Raw genomic sequence first — 27295 nt, 5'->3', positions numbered from 1 at the left:
TCTCCATTAGAAAACTGTTAGAAGTTACCCTCCAATTGACATATTATTACAGTTATGCACAAGCACGTTACTGTGAAAGCAGTTATGCCACTGTGAGCAATTCAGTGGTTCGGCACACCTTGCTTCCCTTTACTGGTCCATTTCGAGTTGGGAAGGACCATATAGATTTTACTTGTCTTATCCAGAAAGTGATAAATCGATGTTCTTCCAAAAATACTGCTACCTTTGCTCCTTCCACAATATGCAATACCACAAGTCAGTGAAAAAATACCCATTTCAGCCCATCAAAGCCCTCTGAAGTTTTCACGATTACCACAAGGGCAAAGGACAAAACAAATTTTGGTTGGGACGATGGCTTGGCAATGCATCCAGCCCCAACAGCTGTGATCGCTCAGCAGGCAAAGGAGAGCAGGGAATCACTGCTCCCAGGACTGCGCAACCCCATCCCTGCTACTGGGACCGCAGGCTATGCAGGATGGAGACATACCTGTCACCAAATTTTTAAGATCCTTTCTCCCTCCCCAAGCCTTAAGCACTGCTAAAGTTAACACTGTTTATAATTGTTTCTTAAATAAACGTACGACATCAAAAAATTACTCCATAGATCTCCCTCATCTATATTTACCCAGGCATAATAACAGCTGCCTACACAATTTTTGTCTTGCTAATGCACAGCAATAATCATAGATCCACCCACAGCCCATCTATTTTGGTAGAGTGCAGAAATAGACATTAGACCTATAAATGGCAGAGCATGCCTTCATTTTAGATGTTAGTATTATTTAAATTAGCACTTGAATGATGATTCCACAACGTGATAGCTTTTCAAATGATGGTATATTGCACATGAAGTGCACTGGCCCTGCTTTAAGCACCTTCAACCCATTAGGCACATCTATAATTTGGTCCTTTTAGAAATGCAAACGCATTGTAGAAGAGATGTGGTCTCTTTGTTTATTCCCAGAACTCCTTAGGGAAATGCTGATGCCGTAATTACCTGAGTATGGTTTGAACATTAGTCTCTGGTCGGGAGGTAAACATGCCTTGTGCTTGTTGTCCAGACGTATTTGAGAACAGCTGTGTCTTGGTGGTTGGAACAGCATGTTGTCTTGAATGTGTCCTCTGCATTTCAGAGCAAGCGCAACATCTGAAAGCAATGCTGTTGGAAAGAAAAAGTGTTAACTAGAAAATGGAAGGAGCAAATAATGTTTTCTCTGTAGCTCTGTGAAAAATAGGAGCAAATCCTTCATTTTTGTGCTGATCATTGAGAACCCGGTAAGATTAATTAAAAGAAAACCTGTGAAGAAGGACTGGTTCTTTGAGACTTAGTGGGCATGGGGAAGCTTACTGCAAGGAAGCCTTATTTAAAAAAAAATAAAAATGAGTACGTGCAGAATCGGACTGCAGTTAGACCAGATCAGCTCAATGCTGGTTTCAAGAGACATAAAAATAAATCCTGCTCGACCAGAATGGTACAAAAGGAGACACACAGGATCAGATTGCTGGGGACAATATGCCTGTTGTAGGGTGTAAGAGTGCTTCTATAGTTCTCTCTCACAAGAGCAGAGGCTAAACACTGCAACTGAGGCATCTGTTTCTGAGAAGGCTGTATCTGTCATTTAGTGAGTCCACTCATTACAATAAATTCTTTGACCACCAACATCCTCACATTGTATTACAAAGAGTGTGCAAATAGAGCATCATGCTTCATCAGGCAGGAGAATAAGTTAATTCTCCTCTCTAGAACAGGAGCCATAGCGTGCTGCTCGCACACGGCACTCGAGCCTTGCAACCAGGACACCATCACACACATACACACGAGCTGCACTTACAAAAGCCACAGTGACACCTCGTGGGCAATATTCAGGTACAAATTTAATTACGAATTCTGAAGCATCAACTTTAGCAGATTGGGCACTAAAAAAATGAAGGCAAATGTCTTCTGTAGCACTGGAAAAAAAAATCACCCTTTACTGAGTGCTGGAGAGGATAGTGCAGACAGCCCAGCAGCTTCACACAAAACTGATCATGTATCCTCCTGGAGGAGTGCTGATGGGATGCTGAATGGCTTTGGGGGCCTACAGCAGGGCTTTAGTTAGCATCAGGTGTACACTTTGAAGGAAATCTCCCACTCATCCCCACTTACTCTGATTTGGTTTGCGTCATAGCGCTGTCTCAGCACGTAACACTAAACTGGGAGACATCTTTCAGGAGTACAAACTGCACAGGACAAACAGGCGCTCAGTCCACAGGACCAGACTCGACCTTGTCTGAAGCAAGGAGCCCTGAGATGCAGCATAGTGGTGATGTTCAGCCCTCTCAGAGCCAGGCACAGACCCAGCTGCATCCCTGGATGTTTAGCAAGACAGACTTTGCATGGTGTTATTGTGGCTGCTTCCAGGCTCCAGCTAGCCTGTATCTACTCTTCACACTATGCCCCTGAGTATCTCTGTTCCCCAGGACTGTCGATGACACTAAATTAGGAGGAGCTGTGGACTCCCTTGAGGGTATAGAGGCCTTACAGAGAGATCTGGATAAACTAGAGAGCTGGGCAATCCCCAACCGTATGAAATTTAACAAGAGCAAGTGCCAGATTCTCCACCCAAGTTGGGGTAATCGTGGTTATATGTACAAATTGGGGGACAAGAGGCTGGAGAGCAGCCCCACGGAAAGAGATCTGGAGGTTGATGGCAAGGTGAATATGAGTCAACAGTGTGCCCTGGCAGCCAAAAGGGCCAACTGTGCCCTGGGGTGCATCAAGCACAGCATAGCTAGCCAGTCGAGGGAGGGGACTGTCCCACTCTACACTGCACTGCTACAGCCCCACCTCAAGTACTGTGTGCAGTTTTGGGCACCTCAATATAAGAAGGACATCAAACTATGCCGCTGAGGTCACTTGGCTTGTTCAGCTTGGAGAAGAAAAGTCCAAGGGGTGACCTCATGGCAGTCTACAGCTTCCTCAAGGGGGTAGTGGAGGGGGAGGTGCTGATCTCCTCTCTGGTGACCAGTGATAGGACACAAGCAAATGGAATGAAGCTGTGTCAGGTGGAGTTCAGACTGGACATTAGGAAAAGGTTCTTGACAGAGAGGGTGGTTGGTCACTGGAACAGGCTCCTCAGGGAAGTGGTCATGGCACCAAGCCTGTCAGAGTTCAGGGAGCGTCTGGACAATGGTCTTAGCCACATGTTTTCTTTCAGGTAGTCCTGTGAGAAGCAGGGAGTTGGACTTGATGACCCTTATGGGTCCCTTCCAACTTAAGATAGTCTATGATTCTCTTTTTTGGGTAGCCCACTTGCCCAGCCAAGAGAAAAGTAACTATAGGCTCAAATGAGCTCTTTTTTCATTGTGTTTCTTCTGTTTGAAATAAGGTTTTCAGCTGGATGGCCACTCTGGACATGAAGAGAATGCTTACACTATACAGAGTGCTTCATTCCTGCTTCATTCCTGCTCAAAGTTGGATGGTACAAGCAGTTTAAACTTTTTAGCCCACAAATGGCCATACCCATTCCTCACACTAAGCAGTGACATCTCTTAGAGTCCAGCATTTTACAAGCACAAGCTCACTCAATACCTTCTCCCCACGTATGTTCCAGCAGGACATGATGTATGGCATTTATGTCATCTCGCAGCATGCACTCTAATCAGAAATAAACCCAATATATTAAAACCATCTAACTTTCTTTTATCGGAGTGAAGACTTGAATAAGTTGTAATTTGAGTACAGGAACAGTTTGGATAAGCTGCAAAATAAGTTTTTCTGATGGTACGACTATGAACAACAATTCCCAATTCCCTTGTTAAAAAGTGGTTACTGAGTAAGAGTTCTGAAGAGAAAGGAGTGGAAAACCTTTTCAACTCAAATGAAACCCCAACACAACATTTTGGTAAAGGAGCACTGCCAGCTCCTTCCTTTGGTCCAGAATTAAGGTCAGCATTAAAATCAAAGCAAACAACACACCAAGTACCAATTTGTCCAGATTCCACTTCATTACAAGCCAGTCAGCACACAACCCATTAGCTGTGCAAGGCACACAGCAATCTCTGCTTTACTCCCCAGTTTTTTACTGTCACTGCCGAGTTTAATATGCTTTCAGACAGAGTGACCTAACATATTAAACTTTAAGCACATAAACTCTATCCCTTGCACACCAGATGTCTGGAGGAAGAATACAGCTAAGTATTCAAAATGCCTTTTTGGAAAAGAAAAATTTTGTTCTTTCTAGTCACTATAAAGACTTAAGGAAGGCAAAGCATACATTAAATGCATTCAATAGCTAACACTGACAGTAAAAACTGAACTACAGCAATACAGAATCAATTACAATTCTTCAAATGGATGGTGTAGCCTGGCGTAAAGCTTGAAATGTTACGGCCTGCACATGCCTGTCAAGACCCATCTATGACTACAAAGACTGAGCGGATAATCACTATTAACAATGCCTGGGGCTATTCACCTCAACACACAAAAGGCTATTCACACTAATACCTAATGTAGTTTTAGGTTTAGATTAAGTGTCCAAATGTAGACCCTCTGGATCATAGTAGTAGTATCAAATTCTTGGACCAAACCGCTGGAATTCTTTCCTATGTTACAAATTGTTCAGCTCTCTTGTAGTGGTATTAAACAAAGCAGTGTCATGTTCAAGAGGGCATAATCAAACCACTTAAGATCAGCTAGATTTGTGATTTCAAGTCAGGGCTTTGACTGGAACATGACATTTATCAGGAGACTGATTTTTCAGTAGAATCCAATGCTTTTCTAGAGAAAAGTGAACAAAATGCAACTTAAAGGCATCTTAAATAAATCTTCCTCTTTTTAGGAGAGAAATAAATACTCTCCTTTTTAGGAGAGGGAAAAAACCCCAACACCCCATACCACCATTTTCTGGCCAAGTTTTCCATCCATAAAAGATGCAAATACCAGAGAGCTCCCTACATTAGCCCTTCCTACCAGGCTGATCTATTTCAACTGTATTCCTGGCAAGTGGTACTCTTCATTTACAAGCAAGTTTCCTAGCTAAAAGGATGGATCTCTTCCCAGACTTTTAAAAAGTGCTCTGCCAGCAGAAACCAGTCTAAGTTAGCTGTTCCTGAGAACAGCAAATACTTTTTCCTCCCAAGTTAGTTCTCCACAAGTTGACTGCAAAAACTGAGAGCACCGTTGTGCTTAGCTCAGACAGAACAATACCTTTATTCTGAAAACTTTTTTTCCAAACAGAAAAATAAGATCTAGGAATAAAAGGGCAATTTGTTCAAATCCAGGAACCATCCCTTCACCCAAGCAAATATCCTTGCAGCTCTGTCTCTGGCCCACTGCACCTTTGGCTTCCCTCTTCACAGTTGCATAACTGCAACCAGGACAGAAGAGCTGTAAAGTTACATGTATGATAGACACAGAGAGACAAACAGATGGACAGAAACACACACACCATTTACAGTCTTCTAGATAATCTTGCTGGTTATTCATCTGAAGATGGTCTGGAGCATACCTGCTTGAGTGTAGACTTCAAGGTAGATACCCTAGAGATACCCAGTTATAAGTCGCACTTGTGTTCAGAATACAAATGCTATCACAAATGACCTAATGTCATGAGGCACTTATCTCATTGTGATTTACTTCTGTAGTTTATTCCTATGATATTGTGTCCTATGATATTCCTATGATTGATATGGTGTCCTCCTCCCCAGCTAGATGTACATCATAGAGTTCATCAAATTACTATTCTCAACATGCATACGTACTAAACGAACTGCTGCAGAAAAATACCTTTTAGTCATTTAATATTTAGTTAAGAAAAACACAAGACTATTTTCCCCAATAAGAATTTCTATCCTCCCCATGTCCTTCTACAAACCCTGTGGGTTTTTTCCCCACAACCAGAAACTAAACAGATCCTTTTCATCTTTCATGTAAACAGTACTATTCAGAATGAGATTGGTACTTGGAAGTGTAGAAAAATAAAGCTAGCTAGAGGCATGGGAAATGCAGCAATGACATTTATTGGAATTTCTCCAGGCATTACATGAAAAATTTTGTAAGTGAAACAGAGGATAAAGCACATTCAGTGCATCTTAAAAAAAAAAAAAAATGTATCTGAATAACCTTGATTCTTTGTAATACACACTACTGCAGTTCCTGGGATTGGTTTTGAATGTACACATCAGCTAAAACTTACTCTGAACAAAACCGCAAAGAACTGTCTTCTCACTTTGCATTTTCCCCCCAGTACAATACAATATACTTGAAATATCTAGACAGATTCCACATAATTTTATACACAGTGTTAAGACCTTGCACCCCAACTGTAAAAAGAAAGACTGTTAAGTAAATCAACATCTTTAATCAAATAAAACACCATAGAAGTAAAAAACAACAACAAAAAAACCCCAGGAGACCCCAAGCCCCTAAGTTCCACAGCAGCGTGCAACAAATCAGCATTGTTGTTCCTCACTTTTATGTTAACATAAAGCATAATACTTAGAAAGCAGTGATATTCAGTCCTTGCTTTCTAAATTGGACAATCTTATGCATAAAGACACTGCTGGATTTGGCACTTTGCTTAATTGTTTTTCTTACTAAAATAAGTGTTTCCTGAAATACAGTATAAATGGTAGGAAATAACATGAACCACTGTAACACTCAATTAACAGTTCAGACCTGCACTCCAAAATACATGCCTATTTCACATTTGTCTAAGCCTCCTCAAAAATTACACTCAAAAACATTTTCAAATCTATATGCATCTTTTTATACCTTTATAAACATACTTTCTCCCTTGAAATGATCAGAGCTTACCTCACCTACTGTCTAGAACACATAAATTCATGACTTTTGTTTTAAAAAGAAGACCACAAAGCAGTATTAAAACAGGAATAACCTGTAAAGCATTACTAAAACTGCACCTGTACTTCAGAATCCCCTTTGAAATTTATATCCACTGTGTACATGAAAATTGAAAGGTACATAATATTTGAAACTCGCTTGGTCCTCTCTCGTGCACTTATGCTCAACTTCCTGCAACCCTCCCCAATTTTCTCTTCAAATAAAATTTAAGGACAGCTTTCGGGCTCCTACTACAACAAGACAAGGCTTCTTGCAGTTATTTCTTTGGTTAAATGAGAACCTCTTACACGCCTAACTCTTATGACAGCAAGTCTCCTGTGGAAAATTAGCGTCAGAATAAATACCACCCTACAGCCTTGCTTCCTTCCTCCTGTCATCATGACGAACCCCAGGACAGGTGGAAGCAAACAGGCCAGGAAGGAAGCAGCAGTCACCATTAGCTCTTGCCTTTACAAGTTCTGCCAGTGTGTATAGATAACTATTTCTTAGCTCTAAGTTATGGAGGTGGAGCTATGACATAATGCTTTTTGTTTCCAGTTCCAACATGCATGCAGAATTACATTGCTGACTGGTACAGCCCAGGCAGCGGATGGCACTAGAGCTCTTTCTGCACGCACCAAGTCATGATACTTATTCTGCTTATTGGTCTGTGCACACAATGTCAGTAGAATTAAGAGAGGCATGCATGAGTTTTTCACAGAAGATGTGAAACGTGCTGCTCTTTGGAGGGAAAATTACATTCTTTTTTTTTCTTCAAGTATTATTCAACATACATATATATAAAGACACGCTGTCCTCATTTCACTACAAGACAAGCACATCCAGAGTGAATTTGTATATCACCATTATCTTGGCTTTGACTACTGAAATTTCTCTTTTCCTTTAGGTCAACTCTAAATATACATCTACTCATCATACTTACATGTGAGAATCCTTTATTTCCCCCTTGTGTTTTATTTACACAATCATAAAAAAATTAATAGCCTGAATTTGCATACTGACATTTGAAGGCCCAGCTGTAGCTATGAATGTCCCAGCACTAGTTTTGGATAATACCATTGCCTATTGCTAAGTCCTTTGAAAGCAGCATACTCCTCTTTTCTTTCCCTTTTTTTGAAGAATTGCTGCTCAGAAAACCCTGGTTTATGGCTTACTCCTTATTGTATTTTATTATTTGGATTGTAGTTTACTTCTTTCAGGAGCAGTTCACAGTCAGACAACGCTTCTGTTGGCAAATACTTCATTATCTGCTCAAGAGTCCTTTGATATGTTATCTTCTCCTGTTCCAGGGACTGAATTACAGTCTTCATTTTGTTCTCTCGAGTCAAAATAGTCTCCAGGCTGGATTCCAGACTCTGAATTTTAGCATGAGCAACCTGTAAACAATAACATTATCTTTATAATAAATGGAGATGTTCTGAATAACTTTTTTTTTATATTATGATATGCTATATGTTAAGGAAAGAACTTAATTACACAGATGTTTCTAAAAGACATCTGTGTAGGCAGATGATACAAGGAATGCCTACTGTGTATCATACACAGAATCTCCTTATAGTGGCCAGATCAATCTGAAGGATTTCTGAAAGCTATACAGAGAGAAGCAGACATGCAAGTTGCAGCAAGCAAGGGACAGTTGGGAGAAACAAGGGACTGAAGCTGCAGGGAGAAAAAGGAAATCAGCAGCTGGACTAGCACTGGAAGAGATGACTTGCCTGACAGTGATGGAGCAATGGGAACCCTATGCAATAAAGTAAATTAGCCGGATGGAGAGATTAGAGGGAGAGGGAACCTCAATGTTAAGTCTAGAAGCAGAGCTCCCTGTTCTCCAATAAAAGACCTACAGCTTGCTCTGAAAAAAATATCATTGACTAGTAATCAGAAACCCTGGACCTCAGCAGTAGCAAATGTCTCTCTGCGGGAAGTGGGAGAAATCTGACCATTCCTAGGAAAGGGCCCAAGCAGAGGAATGAATCACAGAATCAGCCAGGTTGGAAGAGACCTCAGGGATCATCGAGTCCAACCGTTGCCCTGACACCACCCTGTCGACTAGACCATGGCACTAAGTGCCATGTCCAGTCTTTTCTTAAACACATGAAGAAGCTATACAAACAAGAAGATGAAGAGGTTAAGGAACTGAGGAAGATGAATTACAGTACAGCAGTCTGGAACAACAGAAGAGCTTCCACAGAGCCTTTCATAACTAGAGAGTCACTCATAATTATTCTAGGCCCTTGGTGCATTTTCAGAACAGAGGTAAAAGCCCAGGTAGCAGTAAATAAATAAATGAATAAAAAATAATAAAGCAAAAATAATAATAGTAAAAAAGCAAGTGATCCCTGTTTTCAATATCAAAAGAACAGAGCACAGTACCCTTAAGCCCATAAACACAACAATAATGAGAACTTGATCTTTCCTTTTTTCCCTGCTTTTATTTACAGGTTTCAGAAGCTGAAGGTGCTCTCTGAGCATTTCCCAATGCTTGTTCAACTCAACAAATATAACAAGAAATGGCTTGGTGATGCAAAAAGAAGAGCTTGTCTTTCAGGAAAATACAAGAAAATACATATTGAAACATGTAACAAGTCTTGGCCAGGCTATGGGAGAAAGGGTGAATAGTGAAGGAGCAAGCAAAGACTTCTAAAGCATGACTTAATTAGGAAAAGTCTGGTCGGCACTCAGCTGTGTTCGAGTCTGCTAGGAGAGACCACCTCTCAAAAGCAGGCCTATGACCTTCAGTAGAAGGGAATAGAACAGTACTGCCTATAAAGGTCTGGAGAAAGCCAGCCTACTGCACTATGGATTATTTCCAATAGGGAAGCAAAGAGATGAAGGGACAGAGAAATTATTTTTCAGCAAGATACAGAAAATTTTGCCAACAGGTTTTATGGGAGATAAAGGTAGAGATATTCTGAGAAAAAGAAATCCAAATCAAGAGGGAATAGTCCAAGGAATGACAAAGGAGTTAAAAATATGTCTACCAGAGGTAAATCACTGTAACTGAGAGAACTGGTCAACTGCATAAGGTCTTGCAGATAGGAGAGTTCCCATGCACATTTCAACAAGACACATCTCTCTTGGCTGAATCACAGAGATGACCTCTTCAGAGTTTGTGATCTTAAGTCATTTACCTGTAGCTTCTCCAACAAATCCATGTTTTGTCTCTTCAGATGACTGTTTGCCCTCTCCAGCTTCTCCAGGGGTTCACCTTCATCACAGGGACTCACATTTTCCTGCAGTTCATCCTGCAGAACATGGTACTCTACTTCATAGGCATGGAGCTGTTTTGAAATATCCATTTCAAACACCTGCCATGAGAGGAAAAATAATTTTTATTAACTACAATAGAGAGCACTTATTCCACACTGCCTAAGAGGCAACTCTGTTTGATTAACTTAATGTTTTTTCCTGTTCCTCTCAAAAAAGTATTTTAAAGGGAAGTCTACAGTAAGAGTATTTTAGCATCTAGAGTTCTTATTGTAGCCAAAATAAATCACAGACTTAGAATAAATTGCATCATCACTTTTATAATTACCAAATACCATCTCTTACTATCAGATGTATCAGCAGAAAAGTCTTGTTTAACCCAAGAATTTTATAATATGACCAAGTCTTATCACCTCTTTCTCAGGAATATTAAGTTAAAGAAGAAACTTTTAAATTCAAGTTTCACCAGCTTGTGACAGGAGCAGGATCACACAATGAGGAAGAATAATCCAGGAATTATCAGATCTCCACCTTCAAAACTAGTTCTCTTGACTCCCAGTGCCCATTTATAGACTTCTATAAAAACACTCTTCATGTTTACAGTTTCCCTGTGCTCTCTCTCTGCATGAAGATACACGGCTTTCTTATTGGGATGCTTTGGTGACAAAGTGTCGTGAAGACTATGGAACAGAGCATCTAGCAGTGATGGGACCATATGACCCTTATCTGTTTATACATCTAGTCACAGCCTCTCACCTTCTCAAACTTACCAAACAGTTTAGAGTAGGAAGGGAAGGATGTCTACAGTGACATTAATTCTGTTCCTCGTTCTAGAGATCACAAACATTACATCAACAAAAGACACACACAAATCCCTCAACAAAACAAGTTCTGAATTATGTTCACCGTCCTTCAGGTTATTCAAATGAGATAAAACTTTAAATTACATATGGTGTTCAAGCTGGGCAAGTGCCATTTTCCTCTATGTAGATAACCGGTCAATTCTTCATCTGTGTATTACAGTCCTGCATAAAGTCTACATTTTTCTTTCGTTATCTGCTGTAAGAGGACGATTCTGGAAATCGCAACACTGAGACAATCAAACGACTCCACCTGCAGCCAGTCTAGGTAGAAGCAATACAATATAGGCAGACTACACCTGAATAGAGAACCAGAAGGCTGCTCCAGCATAAGACCACACCATGGGCAAGCAGGCGACCTTCCTCTCAGAGCTGAGCTGACCTGCGTATAACCACGTCCACCTCCACTCGGGCTATATAACCCATTCTTTATTCAATCAGACCTGGCTCTGCACAAAGCCACTTCTACCATGCTCACCACAGCATCATTGATCTGCAACCCATGCAGACCACAGAACAGAGATTTAGTTTCCTAATAGTATCAAAAATATTGAACTACCATCTCTACCATTGCCAGAATCAGTGAGTTGTGAAGACAGGCACTAAAGTGCCTGACACAGGTTTAGCATGGCAATCACAATCAGTGCAATGAGGAAATTAAGATTTACATGTCATCTAAAAATGAATTCTTAACTGACAGCACCTGAAACATCCAAGCATCAACCAAGCCATAGTAATGCATCAGTGTTAACTGCAATCCTGCATATGGGGATGGTTTTCTAGAGAACTTCTGTTCTCTCTGAACTGCCACCTGAAAAGGGAAAACTGCTCACAGGTTCACAGTTAAGGTACTACACTGAGACTCATTTCAATTTGCAGCTTCAATGCAGAGGGAGAGGATGTAGAAAGACGAAGATCCCGGCCACTGACAGTATTTCACAAGAAGCTTTAGCAGGTGCTTTACCTATATCAGCATCAGTAATTCTTTGTTTCTCTTCTATTCTCACTCTTTGCCACAAAGTTGCAATGATACTGATGAAATAATACTACTCCAGTCCTCCTTTCCCTTACTCAAGAAAGACAGTGATCAGTCCTGAAGGCCTTTTACCTCTGGCACCAAGCACCTGCCAAATGTGATCTCTCCAAAGACAGGGCTGAGCTGAGAAGGGGGAGTTGCACGAGCGCACCCTAAAAGTGATCCCCAGAAGGACAGGAGCCACCCATGCAACAGAACAGCAAAAGCTTGCTTGACCTTGTTTTAATACAGATCATTAAAAAAGGGCCTCACCAACCTCCTAACTTGCAGGATTTTAAGTCATGTTTCCCCAATAGCTGGGGCACCTTTGTACTAAACCTTGAGGTTGCAAATAAAGTTTTGCTAAAATTGCAGTTCAAAACCCATTGATATAGCTCATATCCTATTTCTATATAAGTTACTGGGAAGATGACTCCTTTGCATTTCAAACCAAAAGGAACATACTGAGAAGACTTCTATATATACCTCAGGCACGATCTTTTAAAATTAAACTAAATAGGTGGGGGGAAAGGTAAAGAGAAAAACAACCTTACCTGGGTAATAATTTTTTCCATTTGAGGCTGAGTCATATCTGGAATAGTGGTTTTAAGAAAATCAACAATGTTCTCAAAACTCTCACATCCCATTACAGATGTTTCTTGACTGCTAAGCAGGCTCAGTGCTACTTTAAATATGACTTCTGTTCCTTGAAGAAAAATAATGTCTAAAAAACAAAATCATTGGATAAATATACGTTTTTGCTGGGATGTTTTTCTTTTTAATCAATCATACAGCAGATTTATTCAGTTCAGGAGAATTGCAATCTGTCTTAGTTGAACATGATGTTAAAGCATATAAAAGGATTTTCTGTCATCTTACAGATGTGAGAGAACATTAAAGAAAATATCACATGCTTGTTATGTCTGTAACGGTTATCTGCAATAAGCATTTCATTACTGCCTACTGTAGACTATAGACTGTTAACTAATTGCTAACTGTTCTTAAGTGCATCTAACACTGAAAAGCAATTGGGAAGTGGGTCACAACAAAGTATGGACGTTTTACTGTTTTCTACAGGCAGAAGCTAGTCCTTAAAAAATAATCATGTAGATTCCATAACCAATCATACTTTTTTTCAAAATCCATAGTAGTGATCACATTGGCTGTAATTTAAACCCCAAACTCTTACTTTGAGGCATAATTATGTGGATGTGAGGGGAAACTCCAGGCTCTGCAGAAGTCAGTAGACACAGACTGCACAGAAACTGGAAACTTGATTGTAGCAACTAGAAACTCAGTCTCACCACTCAGTGGTGGACTTGCAGTTACTGAGATGAACACAGCATTTAAGCAGTTCAAATAACCTTCCTGTGCTGTTGGCTCTGTCACACCACCAAGAGCAGGGCTACACAATGGAACAAACTCAACTTCTGATCCTGATACTGAGAGGTCATCCTTGGCCCTAATCCAGTATCACAGGGTAGCACCAGGTGAGGCAACCACCTCACTCACACGGTTCCTAAAAGTCTCCCTTCTCAAGTCTATGATGCACATTCAAGCAGCATAAATATAACTATATGATGTGTGATGGGTAAACATTAACCATCTGTTCCTGGTATGCAACAATGGCCCACAAGACACTGAAGACGCAGGAATCCAAAGCACTGGGAAGTAAAACAACAAAGTGACTTTTGAGTTTTAAAATGGGAACGTGCCTTGCTCAGCTCATTTACAGAGAAATGAACACTGACCCTCCCCACCCTTAAAAAATTTGTTTTCCAACTTCAAAGCCTACTGAAGACAAAAAAAAGAAAAAGGAAAAAAAAAAAACCAAATGCTTGAGTGTCCCAGAGTTTAATAATCCCCCTGGAAAAGACATGTGCCAATCACGTGAATACCACTGAAAAACAGATACACCCATCATTTGTTCACCCAAACAGCAGTCAGAGAAAGTTTGCTGTAAAAGGAAAACAACTCTGTAATGGAGAAATCATTAGGTCAAAAAAAATGAAAACCAAAACCAACCAACCAAACACCTCTTCCCCCCCTAAACCACCACACCAAAGAAATTAAAAACCTAACACACTCCAGCAACAAAACATGAGACAAAAGTCAGGTTGACTTTCTTAAGAAAAGACAAAAGGTGCCATATGAAAACAGAAAAATGAAATGGAAATAGTCTGATTTAAGAGGAAGTACGTGACATATGCTCCTAGCTTCTTGGTGCATATCTGAGTGCAGTGAGTTTTACATTAATAAATAAATAAATAAAGCTGCATTACTAGAGATTTGATTAAGCTGGGAGTTCTTATTGACAATAAAAGAATACAAAACCAAGTACTTGACATGTTGATACTGTCAACACTACAAGGCACAATCAATATTTAAGCTTCTGTATTAGACGTTATCTAAAGAGGCTATATCATGGAATAACTATCTAAAGGGAATAACAGCCATACTAAGCCTAGGAAACGGTTCAATATATACATGAATACATGAAATAGCCTTTAAGTTCAAGTTCACTTAAATTTTTATTAGAAAGCACTTTAGAATCAGTTATTTAGAAACACTTCTTGAAAACCAATGCATTCTCTTTTTTCAATTTACAAGTTGAACTATATGAACTTTTTTATAGACATAGACTGAATGCTTGATGCATAAAATACATCCGCAACAATAAGCTTCCTGCTGTTCACACTTCAGAAGTCTCTTGGCTACTAACAGCAGATATACTTAATTGCTCAAGTCTGATATTTCAAAGAATACATTTCAGTTTTCCTCTTTGAAAAGGAGCTGACATCCCACCATGAAGAGCGTTGCTACTTGCCACCCACAACAGTCACCCCAAATGTCCCTAGTATGTAGAAAACTACTCCCTGAGAGTTTCAAAACACAATGGACAACATTGTTCAATTTATTATTGCAACAGAATAAACTTTCTTACCAAATACTCTGGCTACAAATCCTAATGGAAACTGAGATGCGAACAGTGTAAGAAACCATGGTGCAGCGTAAAGACTGGGACTGATTTCATTTTCTTCAAGATGATTATACAGGTCTCTGTGATAATCATGAAGAAGCCTTGAGAGCTGATACATCTGAATCTACAGTGCATGAGGGGGTTGGGGAGAGAAGGAAGTACAGAAAGAAAAGTTCAGCTTTACTCAGTTTTCCAAACCATTCACATTTCACTCGAGGGAAATTAACTCCAGTACAGATGGCACTGTAAAATGAAGCTTAATTGTTGCCTAGGGCCTTGAGTGATATCTACTCACATATAAACAACCCACCCCTAATGAATTAAAACCAACACAGTACTCAATAACAAAGAACAGTTTGAACCTGATAATTAATGAAGTATCATTTCAGATTCACAGGCTTGAGGTAAGAAGAGGATATACTGATCTAACTTTATCAACAAACCAGAACTTTCAGTCTTGCAGCAATGAAAATAGAAGTACCTCTTCCAAGATGTCAAAACTCTCCATTACAGAGTTGTGCTATTTCTGGCTAAATATACACATTTCAGCTTTCATCCTTTGAAACGTGGCCATATTCTTCCTGAATTTAAAACTCCTACACTACAATCATCACTTTAGACAGCTTCTGTATCCACAGAGTACCGTAGACATGGTGGGTCATTAGAGGTGTACCCCAAACATATTTCCCAGCACACCTCTCACATGCCAGTGGTGCAGAAAAATTTAAGATACTGATGCAAAATTGCTACTATACAATCTGTAAAAGGTTGCAAAGCAAAGTGGTTAACAGTTGCTATTCATTGCTAAAAATATTACTCTGTGGCAAATTATTTCCTTGTGATTTTGATAGTTTATATTGCACAGTAAGCTGCTCACAGTACAGAGCAATGCTTCTCTTGGAAAGCAGAAGATGAGAAGCAGACATATATTGATTAGCTGTCAGACCCAATTTGGCCATCAACAGTGCCTTATGTTTAAGCTGAATCCTCAACAAGAAAAGAAAATGACTTATTGGATCCAGCTACTTTCCTACTTTTAGTGATCAGGATTCTTCCCTTCCCAACTGACTGCACTTGAAACTCTCTATCTAAAGTCAGCAGTGTCCGCAAGCAGACAGACCACTTCTCATTCAGGGAAATTAGCTAAACTTGTGCATCCATTTCAGTACTTGCTTTAATTGCCAAAGATACTAATTAAGTACAGTTTGGACCGTGTCGATAAAAACACATTTACATGTGAAATTAGAATAGTATCACAGAGGCAGTAAACCAATTGGATGAGTTCATTAAGAACTAAGAATCTAGATCACTACTTCTTCCAGACAGCGATTAAAAAAATAAGTCAAATCAGTTTTCATTATCCCAAAGAAACATCCAACATTTTTCTTCTACAGGACAGAAGCTAATTCTGCATATAAGCTTACTTGTGTTTCAGTACTGTAAATGCGAAAGAATTTGCAAGAGCTCTACTCCTGTTAAAAACCAAAACAAAGGGTTAGGCTTTAGTGAGATCCTCTAAGACATCAATAGTCTAGTTTGTCTAGAGCAGACAAAACTTTGTATTTTTACCTAGACTGGGTAACCACCTAGGAGCAAACTGTAGGGAAAGAGAGGTCATCTCATTTAAAGGGCAAACAGTACTATAAGCAGTAAACCTTCTCAAACTTAAAATGTATTCTTCTTAAGAGCATCTGATGATGAAAGTTTCAGACTCATGTAAATCAAAAGGTGAAATCTTGGACATCTGAATGCTCTCAAACCATCAGCTGTTATTCAAAGTCTACAACTGCAGTATAACATACAAACACTAAGAGAGCATCTTCTTGGTGAAAAAAAATCCCACAACCATGCATTTATCACACTTTGACCCCCACTGGTTCAAAACATATTTTGGGGGGGGAATGGGACAGGGAAGAGGCAGAATGATGCTCTTTATGGCTGTTCACCCTTAATTCATAACAACAAACTTGTTATAGTATACTTACATCCACAGTAAAACACTCCTCTTTATCATTTTTAGAGTAAGCACATACAATTTCTTGGTCATGAAAAGTAAACTGAAACTCCCCCTTAAGTTTTCAGTTAATTAAAAGTGCTTGCAGTGCAGGGAGCATGGGGCAAAGAGACTCTTGTATCTATCTCTTAGTTTTCTCTTTCTCCACTATGGATTACAAGCTTTAACTCAGCAGTGGTATATCCCTTTATAATACTAGGGGCTTATAGCATATAGTTATTTAAATCAGTGAACAGTTGCATCTCAAGGTAAAAGATTCCTCAAACTTTAAACCCTGAAGTTTATACAGATCTGAAAGATTTTCCGTGTCCTTCCTAAGCAGCCCTGAGTATCGATAGCTAGCTGTTAGAGACCAATATTGCAGAGCATGCATCATTTCATAAGCAAACCAAATGATTAAAAATTCATCTGTTTTCTCTCTGTGTTGGAGGAGGTGGCGCAGGGGATGATGAGAGAAAAGAGGTGCAAACGATGAGGCAAGACAGAGCAGCCTCAAGCACAAATGCCGGTGGAGCACATCGACTGGCCACTGGGTGTCACTCTTGATTTGACAAGAGAACAATCTATAACTACGAGCTTATGGCCTGAAGAAAAATAAATTCAAATTTATTTTTAAACTCCATCTATACAGATGCAAGCATATCTGGTTTTTGGCGTAAGGAAGAGAGAGAAGTGAGGAAAAGAAAAGGAACAGCAAAATAGCAGAGAAAGCAGAGTTTCCAAACAGGAGATGATGGGGACGTGTGACAGGAAAAGTCTGCAAGTTCTGAACTTCTCTGTTTGCAAATTCAGAGTCAGAGAGGGGGTTGATAATAAAACATTTCCATGCACCTCACAACCTTCAAAACAACATAAGAATCTTCACAAGACCGTAGAGAACATGAGCAACCTTTGAGAGCTCAAAACTCATTTAAAACTCTGGTTTGCTTTAGGAGAAGGTCTGACTTACCTGTAGTGACATCATGTCTGGCCTGTACTGCTTACGGAAGCCAAGGTCATACATGAGGAATTTCAGCATTTCAAAGGCCTGTTCCTCACTCATATGTAGAAGCAGCACTCCGGCTACAAAGCTTATACCTTGACAATAACCAACTTCTTTGTCCAGCAAAGAGTATGCTTTCAGGAGATTAAAAAGTGATAGCTGTCCTGCTCCCAGGTGGGCAGAAAAGTAAGGATGTGTCGGGAATGTCCGTCCTGATGTAAAGAGAGAAGAGTAGTTTATATTCAATTCTTCTCATTAAAAAACACAGATCTGTTTGACAATCAGCACTTCTCTCTTCCCATAGACCTCTTCGCTTTGCTTTCATATGCAGGTTGATTTTAGTCAGACCAATCCATATTTTGCCACTGATTTTAGACTGTACCTATTGAGCTCATTTCATATTCTCATCTGCATAGAACTTGCACAGACAACTGCTTGATTTCTCTTTTCAGACACATGTAGAAGAGTACAAACAGCATAACCTAAGAGATCATTTTTGCTTAGGACACACTAAGTGGCATATGCAGAATGTATCCTGACAACATAGAAAGCGGTGCTGATGCAGCAGCCTCTATCTCCAGCCACAGCTTCTATTATGACTGGCATGCTTCCACTCTGACACATAAAACAGTCAGAATAATCTCCCAGCTACGAACAGACGTACCTAGATCTACAAGGATGGCGTGCTGTTGAGCAGTCAGTTGTTTCAGAAGTTCTTTGTAAGAGATGTCGGGAGGCTGCTGCTTGTTTGGTAGTCTGTGTCTGACTCGATGTTGCACAGCCAAAAACTGCCAAATTTCTCCCCGACGACTTTTTGGTACACCTGCAGGTCAGTCAAAAAAACAACAGGCCTCAGCAGGGGCGTATTTTTAGTGCTATAGCACAAGAATTTGCTTTGTCATAATCTTGCCTGTCATAATCTTGGCTGGACCACTCTGGAGGATCCCTTACAAACAGTCAGCTTCAGAAGTTGTCCACTCTGCAGTGTATCCCCTCAGTAGCCACAGTTCAGTCCCACTAACTAAAACATTAACTACAAACTTACGGTAATTACACTGAGCAGTATATTAGGCAACTGAGGTAAAGACATCACTTGTTTTGCCACCTCTGAGCTGTTTGCCTCCAGCAGAAAAAGATGCATGACTACACACAGAATGCAGACTGTCCTGTTTAGAAAGGCTGAACTAAATTCAGAGGTGTAAAATACAGGGAGGTCCACCTCCTCTTTCCCTTCCCAAAGGGCTGCTCATGTCAGTCCATAGGATTGGAGAAAGACGTACAGATTACAAAATGTCCAGTTCAAACCTAAAAGCATTAACGCTGCATACCAAAAGAAGGACAGAACCACTCATATTGAAAGACAGCATTCCTCTCAAGTCAGCCAAGCACCTGTGAAAGCATAAACTAAATTAAAATACTACTTTTGGACTTTTGCATACATCCTCTGTAACTGACCTTTGAAAGCCAAAATAAATTGTCAACTCTGCCAATACTTTCCAGTAAAATAATTACTTAACAAGAATACAAGTTAGAAAAGCATATCCTTGTTCCCAACTCTGAACTGCAGTCCAACAGCAGAAGCTAGGTCAGCAAGGAAAGTTGTTTGTTGGCAGTCTTCTGCAGGTCGCTAACAGGAACCACCTTTTTTCTACCATGATTTTATTTGGTAGCAATTTAAATTTCCCTTCTGTACCACAGCCAAGATTACACTGAAATATTATTTTTCGGCATCTGTAATATAGACATGAGATTCTACAGAGGAGGGCACAGTGGCACAGTGAGACTCTACATCCACATTACACTAACAAGGCCCTCTGGCTCCCCTTCTGGCCTATGGCTAGGCCACAGGAAGACCTACTTGAAGCCAAAATTCCCAGCCTTTCACTCGAGGAAACAAAATACTAAAAGACCATAGTCCAGACTCCACAGGATGTGGTCCTTCTGACCCTCTGAAGCTTGGTTGTGGTTCCCCTAGGTTTTGGGCACATTCCACATTAGATATTACAGTCCTGCCTTCTTGGTAAGTAAAACCAGAGCATCTGAAACTCAGTCTCAGCTGGATAGGAGTCACAGACCAGAAACCAGAAGGTCACAGTGTTAGCTGCAGAAGCTCCAAGTTCAGTCTTCGATGTAGCAATACATGGGCACAAGATGCTACTTTCAGGAGTACGACTGTACGTGTTTCTGCATTGCTGACACTGTAAGTTGTAGACACAGCAGAACCTATTTTCTGTTTGGCAGCAGGAGGTGGGTGCATTTGTGAAAAGAAGGCAATTTTTTTTGTGATTTTGTGCTACTGGAAGAAGTGTATTGCTGGTAGTTTTCCTTCAGTATCAAAAGGCAACAACAACAACAAAAAATCTTCAGACTTCATAGTTAAAAGCCATCCTACATAAATACCTTCTTTCAAAGTGGAATGAATATCTTCCATGTCACATCGGATTTTGGCTCTGCAGTTTAGTAACTTCTTATCCCAAACATTTATGACATCTTTCTGACATGTACCAACTTCATCATAGTCCAGTTTGACTTTTCTTGTTTGGAGCTCATCTCTGCTTGCTAGAGCACAGTACACAAAGGAAGAGCACAGGAAAAACCAGAACATCAGCAAATTACAAAAAACAGCAAATACGCAAAACCCATTCAAGTTAGATATATCTATCTGATAATCTGACTAGGGATAAATAAATCTTCTACAATTCATCAGTTAATAGCTGAGATGGGGACAGTCTTCTGTAATAAGATGCTGCAGGTAACAATTTAACTTCTGTTACTGCGCCATGAACATTAGTAATGCATAAAGTCCACGAAAACATTTTTTAAGGCTTGGGGCAAGAAGAAAAACCCACTCAGCACAGTCAACTTCACCACATCTGCTGCTTTTTTCAACTGCAAAAACACCTGTGATCATTTTTCTCTTGTTTATATTGAACATTACAATTGTTTTAATATGGAAAGTCCCAAAAATATCAATGTTTATATTAAGAGATTTAGGCAAGCAAGCTTGGCAAGTCTTCTAAACTGAAGTCTGTAACACTGGTCCCAGTTTTCACATGTCCCTTAAGAGAGCCATAAGAGCTCTCGGCACTGCTGCCTGAGATCATCAGGCTGACTTAAAGCAAATAGAATGAACCAAAATGAGCCATATACAGAAAGGTACATCTGTGCTGAAGCACAGAACTCATGTTGCTGTATACTCAACAGATTTGCTGCATAGGACTACCTGGCACAAGATATTTATTCCAGAGGACTCTATTTCTGAAATAAAGCTGCAGAGTTACTCTGCCATTTCATGGAGGAGCACCTTTCATTTCCATTACCAAGAAATTCACTGTCGTTATTTTATTATACATGATATGCACGCAGAAAAACAGGCCAATTCCTCATACTACTGGTGTAAAAAATTGTAATGAAGACCTGAATGTGTCTTAATTTACATAGGTAAGTTTAATTATCATTGGACTGAATTGTACATTTCACAACATGACCTCAGAAAGCTGCAATTGCATTTATCCCAAATTTGAGTTGATCTGTGTACAGTACTTGCTCCTTGAAGGAGACTCCGTCCTCTTACAGATGTACCCCACTCCCGACCATCATCTCTAGGTGAAAGCAAACTCTCTCTCATGTTATTATACAACTCACAAAACAAGACAATCAGTTCCTTCACCTAATCAGCACATTTTGGATACAACCAATATTGGATGAATCCATAAGATCATTGCCTAGCCCACTCCAGAACCGTAGGTGACTATTTTTTTTTTATTTCCAAAAGCTGTAACGTTACACTAGCGAGATCATATCTATTCAAGACTACCAGGGGCCTTGTAGGAGCAACTATTATGCAAGGTGCAGTACACTTCCACAAAAAATGGGAATGTGATCTCACCAAAAGAATTTGCAGTCCGCTTGGGGTAAATTTAAATGCTACCCTTTTGCTGTATGATTTGAGAATGCTCATTCTCATAAGCAGTATGCAAAAGATTCAAGACAACAGTCATGTATTTCAGTGTGACAACGAACTCCAGAATTAATTGCATGGATTATCATTCACTGAATGATACTTCGGCTCTGCAGTTAACCCTACTGAAAGTCAGCAAGCTTGCCTGTTGATCGTACTTGACCTGCCTCCTATGCTAACCTTGGTTGCTTTCAACCATCCTTGTTAACGTTCTTCCTAATCATTGCTCGGTGGCCTGCTACTCTTTGAAGTTCTGGTATTTCTAGGTGATCTACTGGAAAAAGGAGCTTTCAGCTGCTCAGAAAAAAAAAATAAGCAATTCACAGAACTTACCTCCTGTAAAATAAAGAGCTAATAGTATTCAAGTCTCCTCGACAGCAAAAGGAACAGGAAAAGAGGTTCTATTAATATTTTGTAAATAAAAATCATCAAAACATTAACAGAAAACCACTGAAAACAATTCCACAGCAATTCCAGTCTTAAACTAGTCACATACAGCTAAATAAGTTCACGGGTAGGAACCTGACTTCAAGTAGAGAAATTAATGCATTTCTGCTATTAGATTTGCCATTCCTGAGATCTACATTTAATTGTAGGCTAGAATGCCAACCACTGCCCAAACCAGCGCTTGTTTGGAATGTATCAGTTCTGCATATGTCCTGCCCATAAAACATCCCATGTTACAGTAGCCCACAGGAAGGAAGCCTAGAGATAGGCATTAAGACAGCTTACTTTTCACCCTTTGAAAAGAAGGTTATGAATTCCAGCTAGCCAGAGCACCAGTTTCACTAGCAGTACTTACAAACCTGCATACAAGAATGGAGACATGCTCCTTGGAGCACAAACCAAGATGTGGGCTGGCAGATAAGTGCCAGTCTGGAGCCTCCACTGCTGACACTCCTGTTTTCACCACGAAGGATCAGGCAGGCAGAACTTATTTTCTACATATCCATTACAGAATGGAAATAACTTAAAACCTGGTCTTAAGGAACTGGACTAATTTAATGGTTTTCAATACCTCCAGCCATGCAGGGCGGGTACAGAAAAGAGTATCTCCCTCAGGGAATAACATGAAATTAGTCACTACAACAGATGTCCAGCTTTCCCACCCCACAACACTAGACTGACCATTAGCTAAAACAATAAATGAAAATTTTGGCTGATGTTAAAACAGACTTCTCTGCAGATGTTCCCTATGAATCTAGGAGTTTCCACAGAAGTGTGTGTCAACAGGAAGACAAACTGTAGGGAGAGTGCACAGAGAAATATGCTACTTGTGCAGGAAATACATTCAAGGATGTACACTTGTAGGGACATGGAAAGATTTCTGTCCTGCTGGTTTTCTTCCCTCCCCCTGCCTTCTCAGTAAGGACCACTAAAGAAGGAAAAAGAGTTACCTGACCTTTACACGATCATTATGTTTTGTTTGAAGAATCAGACTACCATATGATGAGGTTATACACCATACAGGAGAAGACGAGGGCAGAAATTGCAGAGAGGACATTTGAAATTTTCAACTTGCACCTAAACCTATTCATCTATTATACTGAAGAACTTTTATATGCTAGGATAGATGTTGCATCCTGTCTTTTATTTGTGTGAGTCTTGACCAGTCATAATAAAATATCTTAGCCAGGAGCTCAGGCAGCTGACAAGTCAACATGTCCAACTTCAGATCCCTCAGTAACAGCACTTAATTTTCAGTGTACAGTGATTATCTTTCAAAATAAGAACTTCTTGACATACCTCAAGAGCCGGTTGCTCAAAAATCATATTTGGATTCAAATATTTATAAATTACCACTGAGATGTGGTTAATGAAGGACAGAAAGCCTGGACAAAAATGCCATATGCTGCAAAGGACTGAAACGAGATATAGAGGGTAAGGTTTACCATACCTAAGTGTTCACACGGCATCCGTTCTCCTGGCTCCACATCAGAATTCCTAGACTTAGTCAGCTAGAACACAGACTGTAGCAACCTTTGTCTAACATGCACTAAAAAAGGAAAAGTTATCACTTTCTTCTTTAACTAAGGTGACTCATTAAGAATTGGCAGGTGGACAGAGAACCTGGAAGACCGTGAGATGGGACTGGGCAAACACATTTTTTTCCTAGCACTGTTAACCAAAAAGTTACAGAACTGTATCTCTGTTTGAGGTGTCTAACATCAGTACAGTTTTCAGCTTCAGGCTGCAGAATTTGTAATAGTTTTTAGGGGTATTTTCTAAATAGCTAACCTTCCAGCTTCTGGTTTTCTTTTTCCATTCGAAGCAATAGAATTTGTTGATGTATGGCTTTTCTCCACAGACTTTGTAGTTCTTCTGAGTTTTTCCTCTCTCCAATTTTATCTGGACCATCCTCATTTTGCAATACTAGAACAAGACAGTCCTCCTCCAAGGGTGGAGCAAGAGGGGATAATGGTAACAATTCACTTCCGTCATGACCATCTGCAAAGAATCAGAAAGCTATTACAGGAAACTCAGATTGTTTGACATATCACAAAAATCTAAGTCACAGCAAAACAAAAACAGCTGTCTTCCACATTCAGCAGTGAGGTGTTGATTCCAAGACAGACAAAATGCAGTTCAACAGTAGAGAATTATTTTTAAATAAAGTGTTTTATTTAAATTAAAGTTCTATTTAAATTAAATAAAGCTAAATAAAGGGTCACCCAGTATTTCAACCCCTTCCCCTGCTAGCTCCTTCTAGAGTTACAAAGAGGCATTTATCAATAAGGTCTCCTTTACAGCTGAGCTTGTTTACTGCTGTGATTTACCACAGGCTCTATACTAAAAGCAACTTTCTCCATCTGCAAAGCTACACTATAGGCAGTGCTATAGCACTCTATGGTCACTAAATATAGTTTTTGTCATTTACCTATGGTTGCAATTCCGCCAATGGGACTATATCAACATAGCAGGATTTCAGATATTTCAGAGATTTCTACCTTAAATGACCTAAAGCTGTAAGAATTATTAACACACTCAACAGGTGCTTTGTGCAGTAACAAGGACAAGGCAGAAAAATTACCATTTTCTGCAAACACTGCTATTACGTAAGCAGGCTAGGGTAAAAATTCGCTGTTAAAGGGGATATCTTTGCCAGCAAGAGGCAGTTCTTAGTTTCCATGCTACCAGTGCAGCCATGGCAGATTGCAATTCATTTGATTTTGATGAAAGTATCCTCTGTTCAAAGCAACAAAGACCTAAAGCCAACTGAGCACAACCGATCTCTAGTGAGGTTCTAAGCAAGAATATTGTATCAAGTTGACCCCCTTCTCCCTTTCATATTTTCACATGTTGCAGTTCGCTACAGTAATAACTATTCAGTAACAACTGCTTGTTTATTTTCTTTAAAAGCACACACAGACCTGGATGCTGCATCTTGGAAGGAGATTTATTCATAGGTGAAGCTACCTGCAGGAATATTCGCCGCCGCCAGGAGATGCGGCGAGGTGTGAGCGTGGCCCCCACAGCATTTAGAGATTCACTGCTGCAGACGGTTGACGTTCTTTTCTTTCCCTCCCCATCACTGAAGGAAAGAAAAAGCAGATGGGGTAATCAAAGTCTGTCATCTTTGGCGGGGGGGGAATGGACACTTTATTAAGTCTGTCTAATGTACAACCAAACCTGCAAGAGCATTTGCTGGGAAGCTTTAGAATGCAAAGCGTGCTGTGTGTGAGCTTCACCTTGAACACAGAAGTGCCCAATTGTTTTCTTGTAATACAGTGCTGTGAAGTTTGCACTATATACCACCAGGAAGAATTTATAGCGTTCATACAGCGTTCAGCTGAAAGCTCAGAATAAAACCTAAACTTTCTGAAAAGCTAAGAGAAGAATGTGGTAAAATAAAGCCTCTAAAATAGACAGCAATGGGTTTTGCTTTGCCATACATTAGTCTTACAAGGGCGATCTGACGTAATATCCCTAAAAGTACTGATGTTGCTTTAGCAGAGCACAACACTCCATTTACTGCCATTTTAAAAGAGCTCACAGGTGAGTATCTCACTGGAGGCAATGTTCTGGCCTTCTTGAAGCATAGGAAAGAGGCTACATGAGAAGTGGACACTTGCACAAACAGGGCCAAATGTCTGCACGTTTCATCAGTATGTCCAGCTGAAGGAGCAGAGCCTTTGAAAACAGAGGGCAGGCTCATCTCCTACCATAGTGACCTGAAAGGAGCTGATCTCCTCCTCAGTTGCCATATTTACACCGTAATTTTAACAGTAGCTTATGTTGCTGCAACAGGCAAGGAGAGGTTATACGGAAGCTTTGCTGGGAGGTCATTTTAAGAGGACCAAGAGGACTACCTAGCACACCTCTCTACTGACTACTGCCAGAGGAAAGGACACTCAGCTTTCAAAAAGTACTTGAGCCACTTTCAGAAATATGTTAGCATTTTGCATTTGTGGCAGTAAAGTAGGTGCACAGATCTCATATAGCAATAGGTACACTGATTATCTGCCACGTATCTTTCCATGCAACGTCAACAGCGTGATACACAACTACAGGCTTCTTGGGAAGAGACAGTATCAAATATGTGGAGCTGTGTCTGCAGCTTCATCTTCAACACAGGGAAAATTGCTATCAACACAGCAGTAGCTACACTCAATCCTTCATCATGTGAAGAATTTCCATGCTACAGTACTAAGTCCCTAAAAAGAGTTGGATAAAAGGAAAGCCCAGCAGGTTAAGTGTTCAGTATGTTTGTAGTGGTAAGTTAGTTGCAGATGATCGCAGTTTGCCAGCTGCAGTCGGTCTCCCCACATTTGGCTTGCACAAAAGGAGAGATCTGCAAGGGACGCAGACTAGGTCTTATTGAAATTTCAGCTACACCAGTCTACCAGCTACACCATCGCAATCAGCACTTTTCAAATCAAACTCTCTGTGCTGAATGATAGTGCTGAATGATAATGCACCAAGCTAGAACTGGCCTTTGTGGTGATCAAAGCTGTCCCTATGCTAACGATCTACAACAGCTCCCTGACATCTGTAAGCCTCAATAAGCAAATTGGACTCACTATCATACACAGACCCCATACATATCAGACCCTGCTTCCATATCCTTGCAGAGAAATAATCACGTCTTCAAGTTCACCTACCCAGCAGTAGGCATCACCCCTGCTCTCCTCTAAGAACAGCGCTATAGGCTGGGAGCCCCAGATAACAGATAGTCTGAATTATTCTCTACTCCTGATTTAGTTTCTACAGTGCCTCAGTTCTCTGTGCATCATTCTATTAGTAGGTGTTCTCAGTAGAGCCCCGTGTTGCACTAACCAAAATAGCAACAGAAACCCCTGTGACAATCTTCTTTGGCTACCTCTTACAAAGTCTTTGGTGGTGGGGTAACCACTGCTTGTGCTAGCTAAACATAGACTACAAAACTAGCTTTGAATCTAGAGCTGCTGTTTTCCCAAGGTATTTCAGTCCAA

General features: G+C 40.2%; 1 protein-coding gene across 1 annotated transcript in view; it reads right to left on the bottom strand.

The window, feature by feature from the left end:
• Positions 1-5982: 5982 nt before the first annotated feature.
• Positions 5983-27295, bottom strand: part of TBC1D4 (TBC1 domain family member 4) — a 117306-nt gene continuing 95993 nt past the window's right edge. The window contains exons 12-20 of the mRNA XM_068425221.1: positions 25235-25395; positions 24102-24311; positions 20303-20461; positions 18567-18725; positions 17870-18114; positions 14871-15030; positions 12481-12650; positions 9976-10152; positions 5983-8220 (exon numbers count right to left, since the gene is read on the bottom strand). Of these exons, the coding sequence (XP_068281322.1) occupies positions 8002-8220; positions 9976-10152; positions 12481-12650; positions 14871-15030; positions 17870-18114; positions 18567-18725; positions 20303-20461; positions 24102-24311; positions 25235-25395 (1660 nt within the window). The 3' untranslated portion in view covers positions 5983-8001. The remainder of the gene's footprint in view (positions 8221-9975; positions 10153-12480; positions 12651-14870; positions 15031-17869; positions 18115-18566; positions 18726-20302; positions 20462-24101; positions 24312-25234; positions 25396-27295) is intronic.

This window comes from Nyctibius grandis, chromosome 2, assembly GCF_013368605.1.
Source record: "Nyctibius grandis isolate bNycGra1 chromosome 2, bNycGra1.pri, whole genome shotgun sequence".
NCBI lineage: Eukaryota > Metazoa > Chordata > Aves > Nyctibiiformes > Nyctibiidae > Nyctibius > Nyctibius grandis.
Note: the sequence above shows the minus strand (reverse complement) of the source record. Positions and strands in the feature narration are given on the sequence as shown.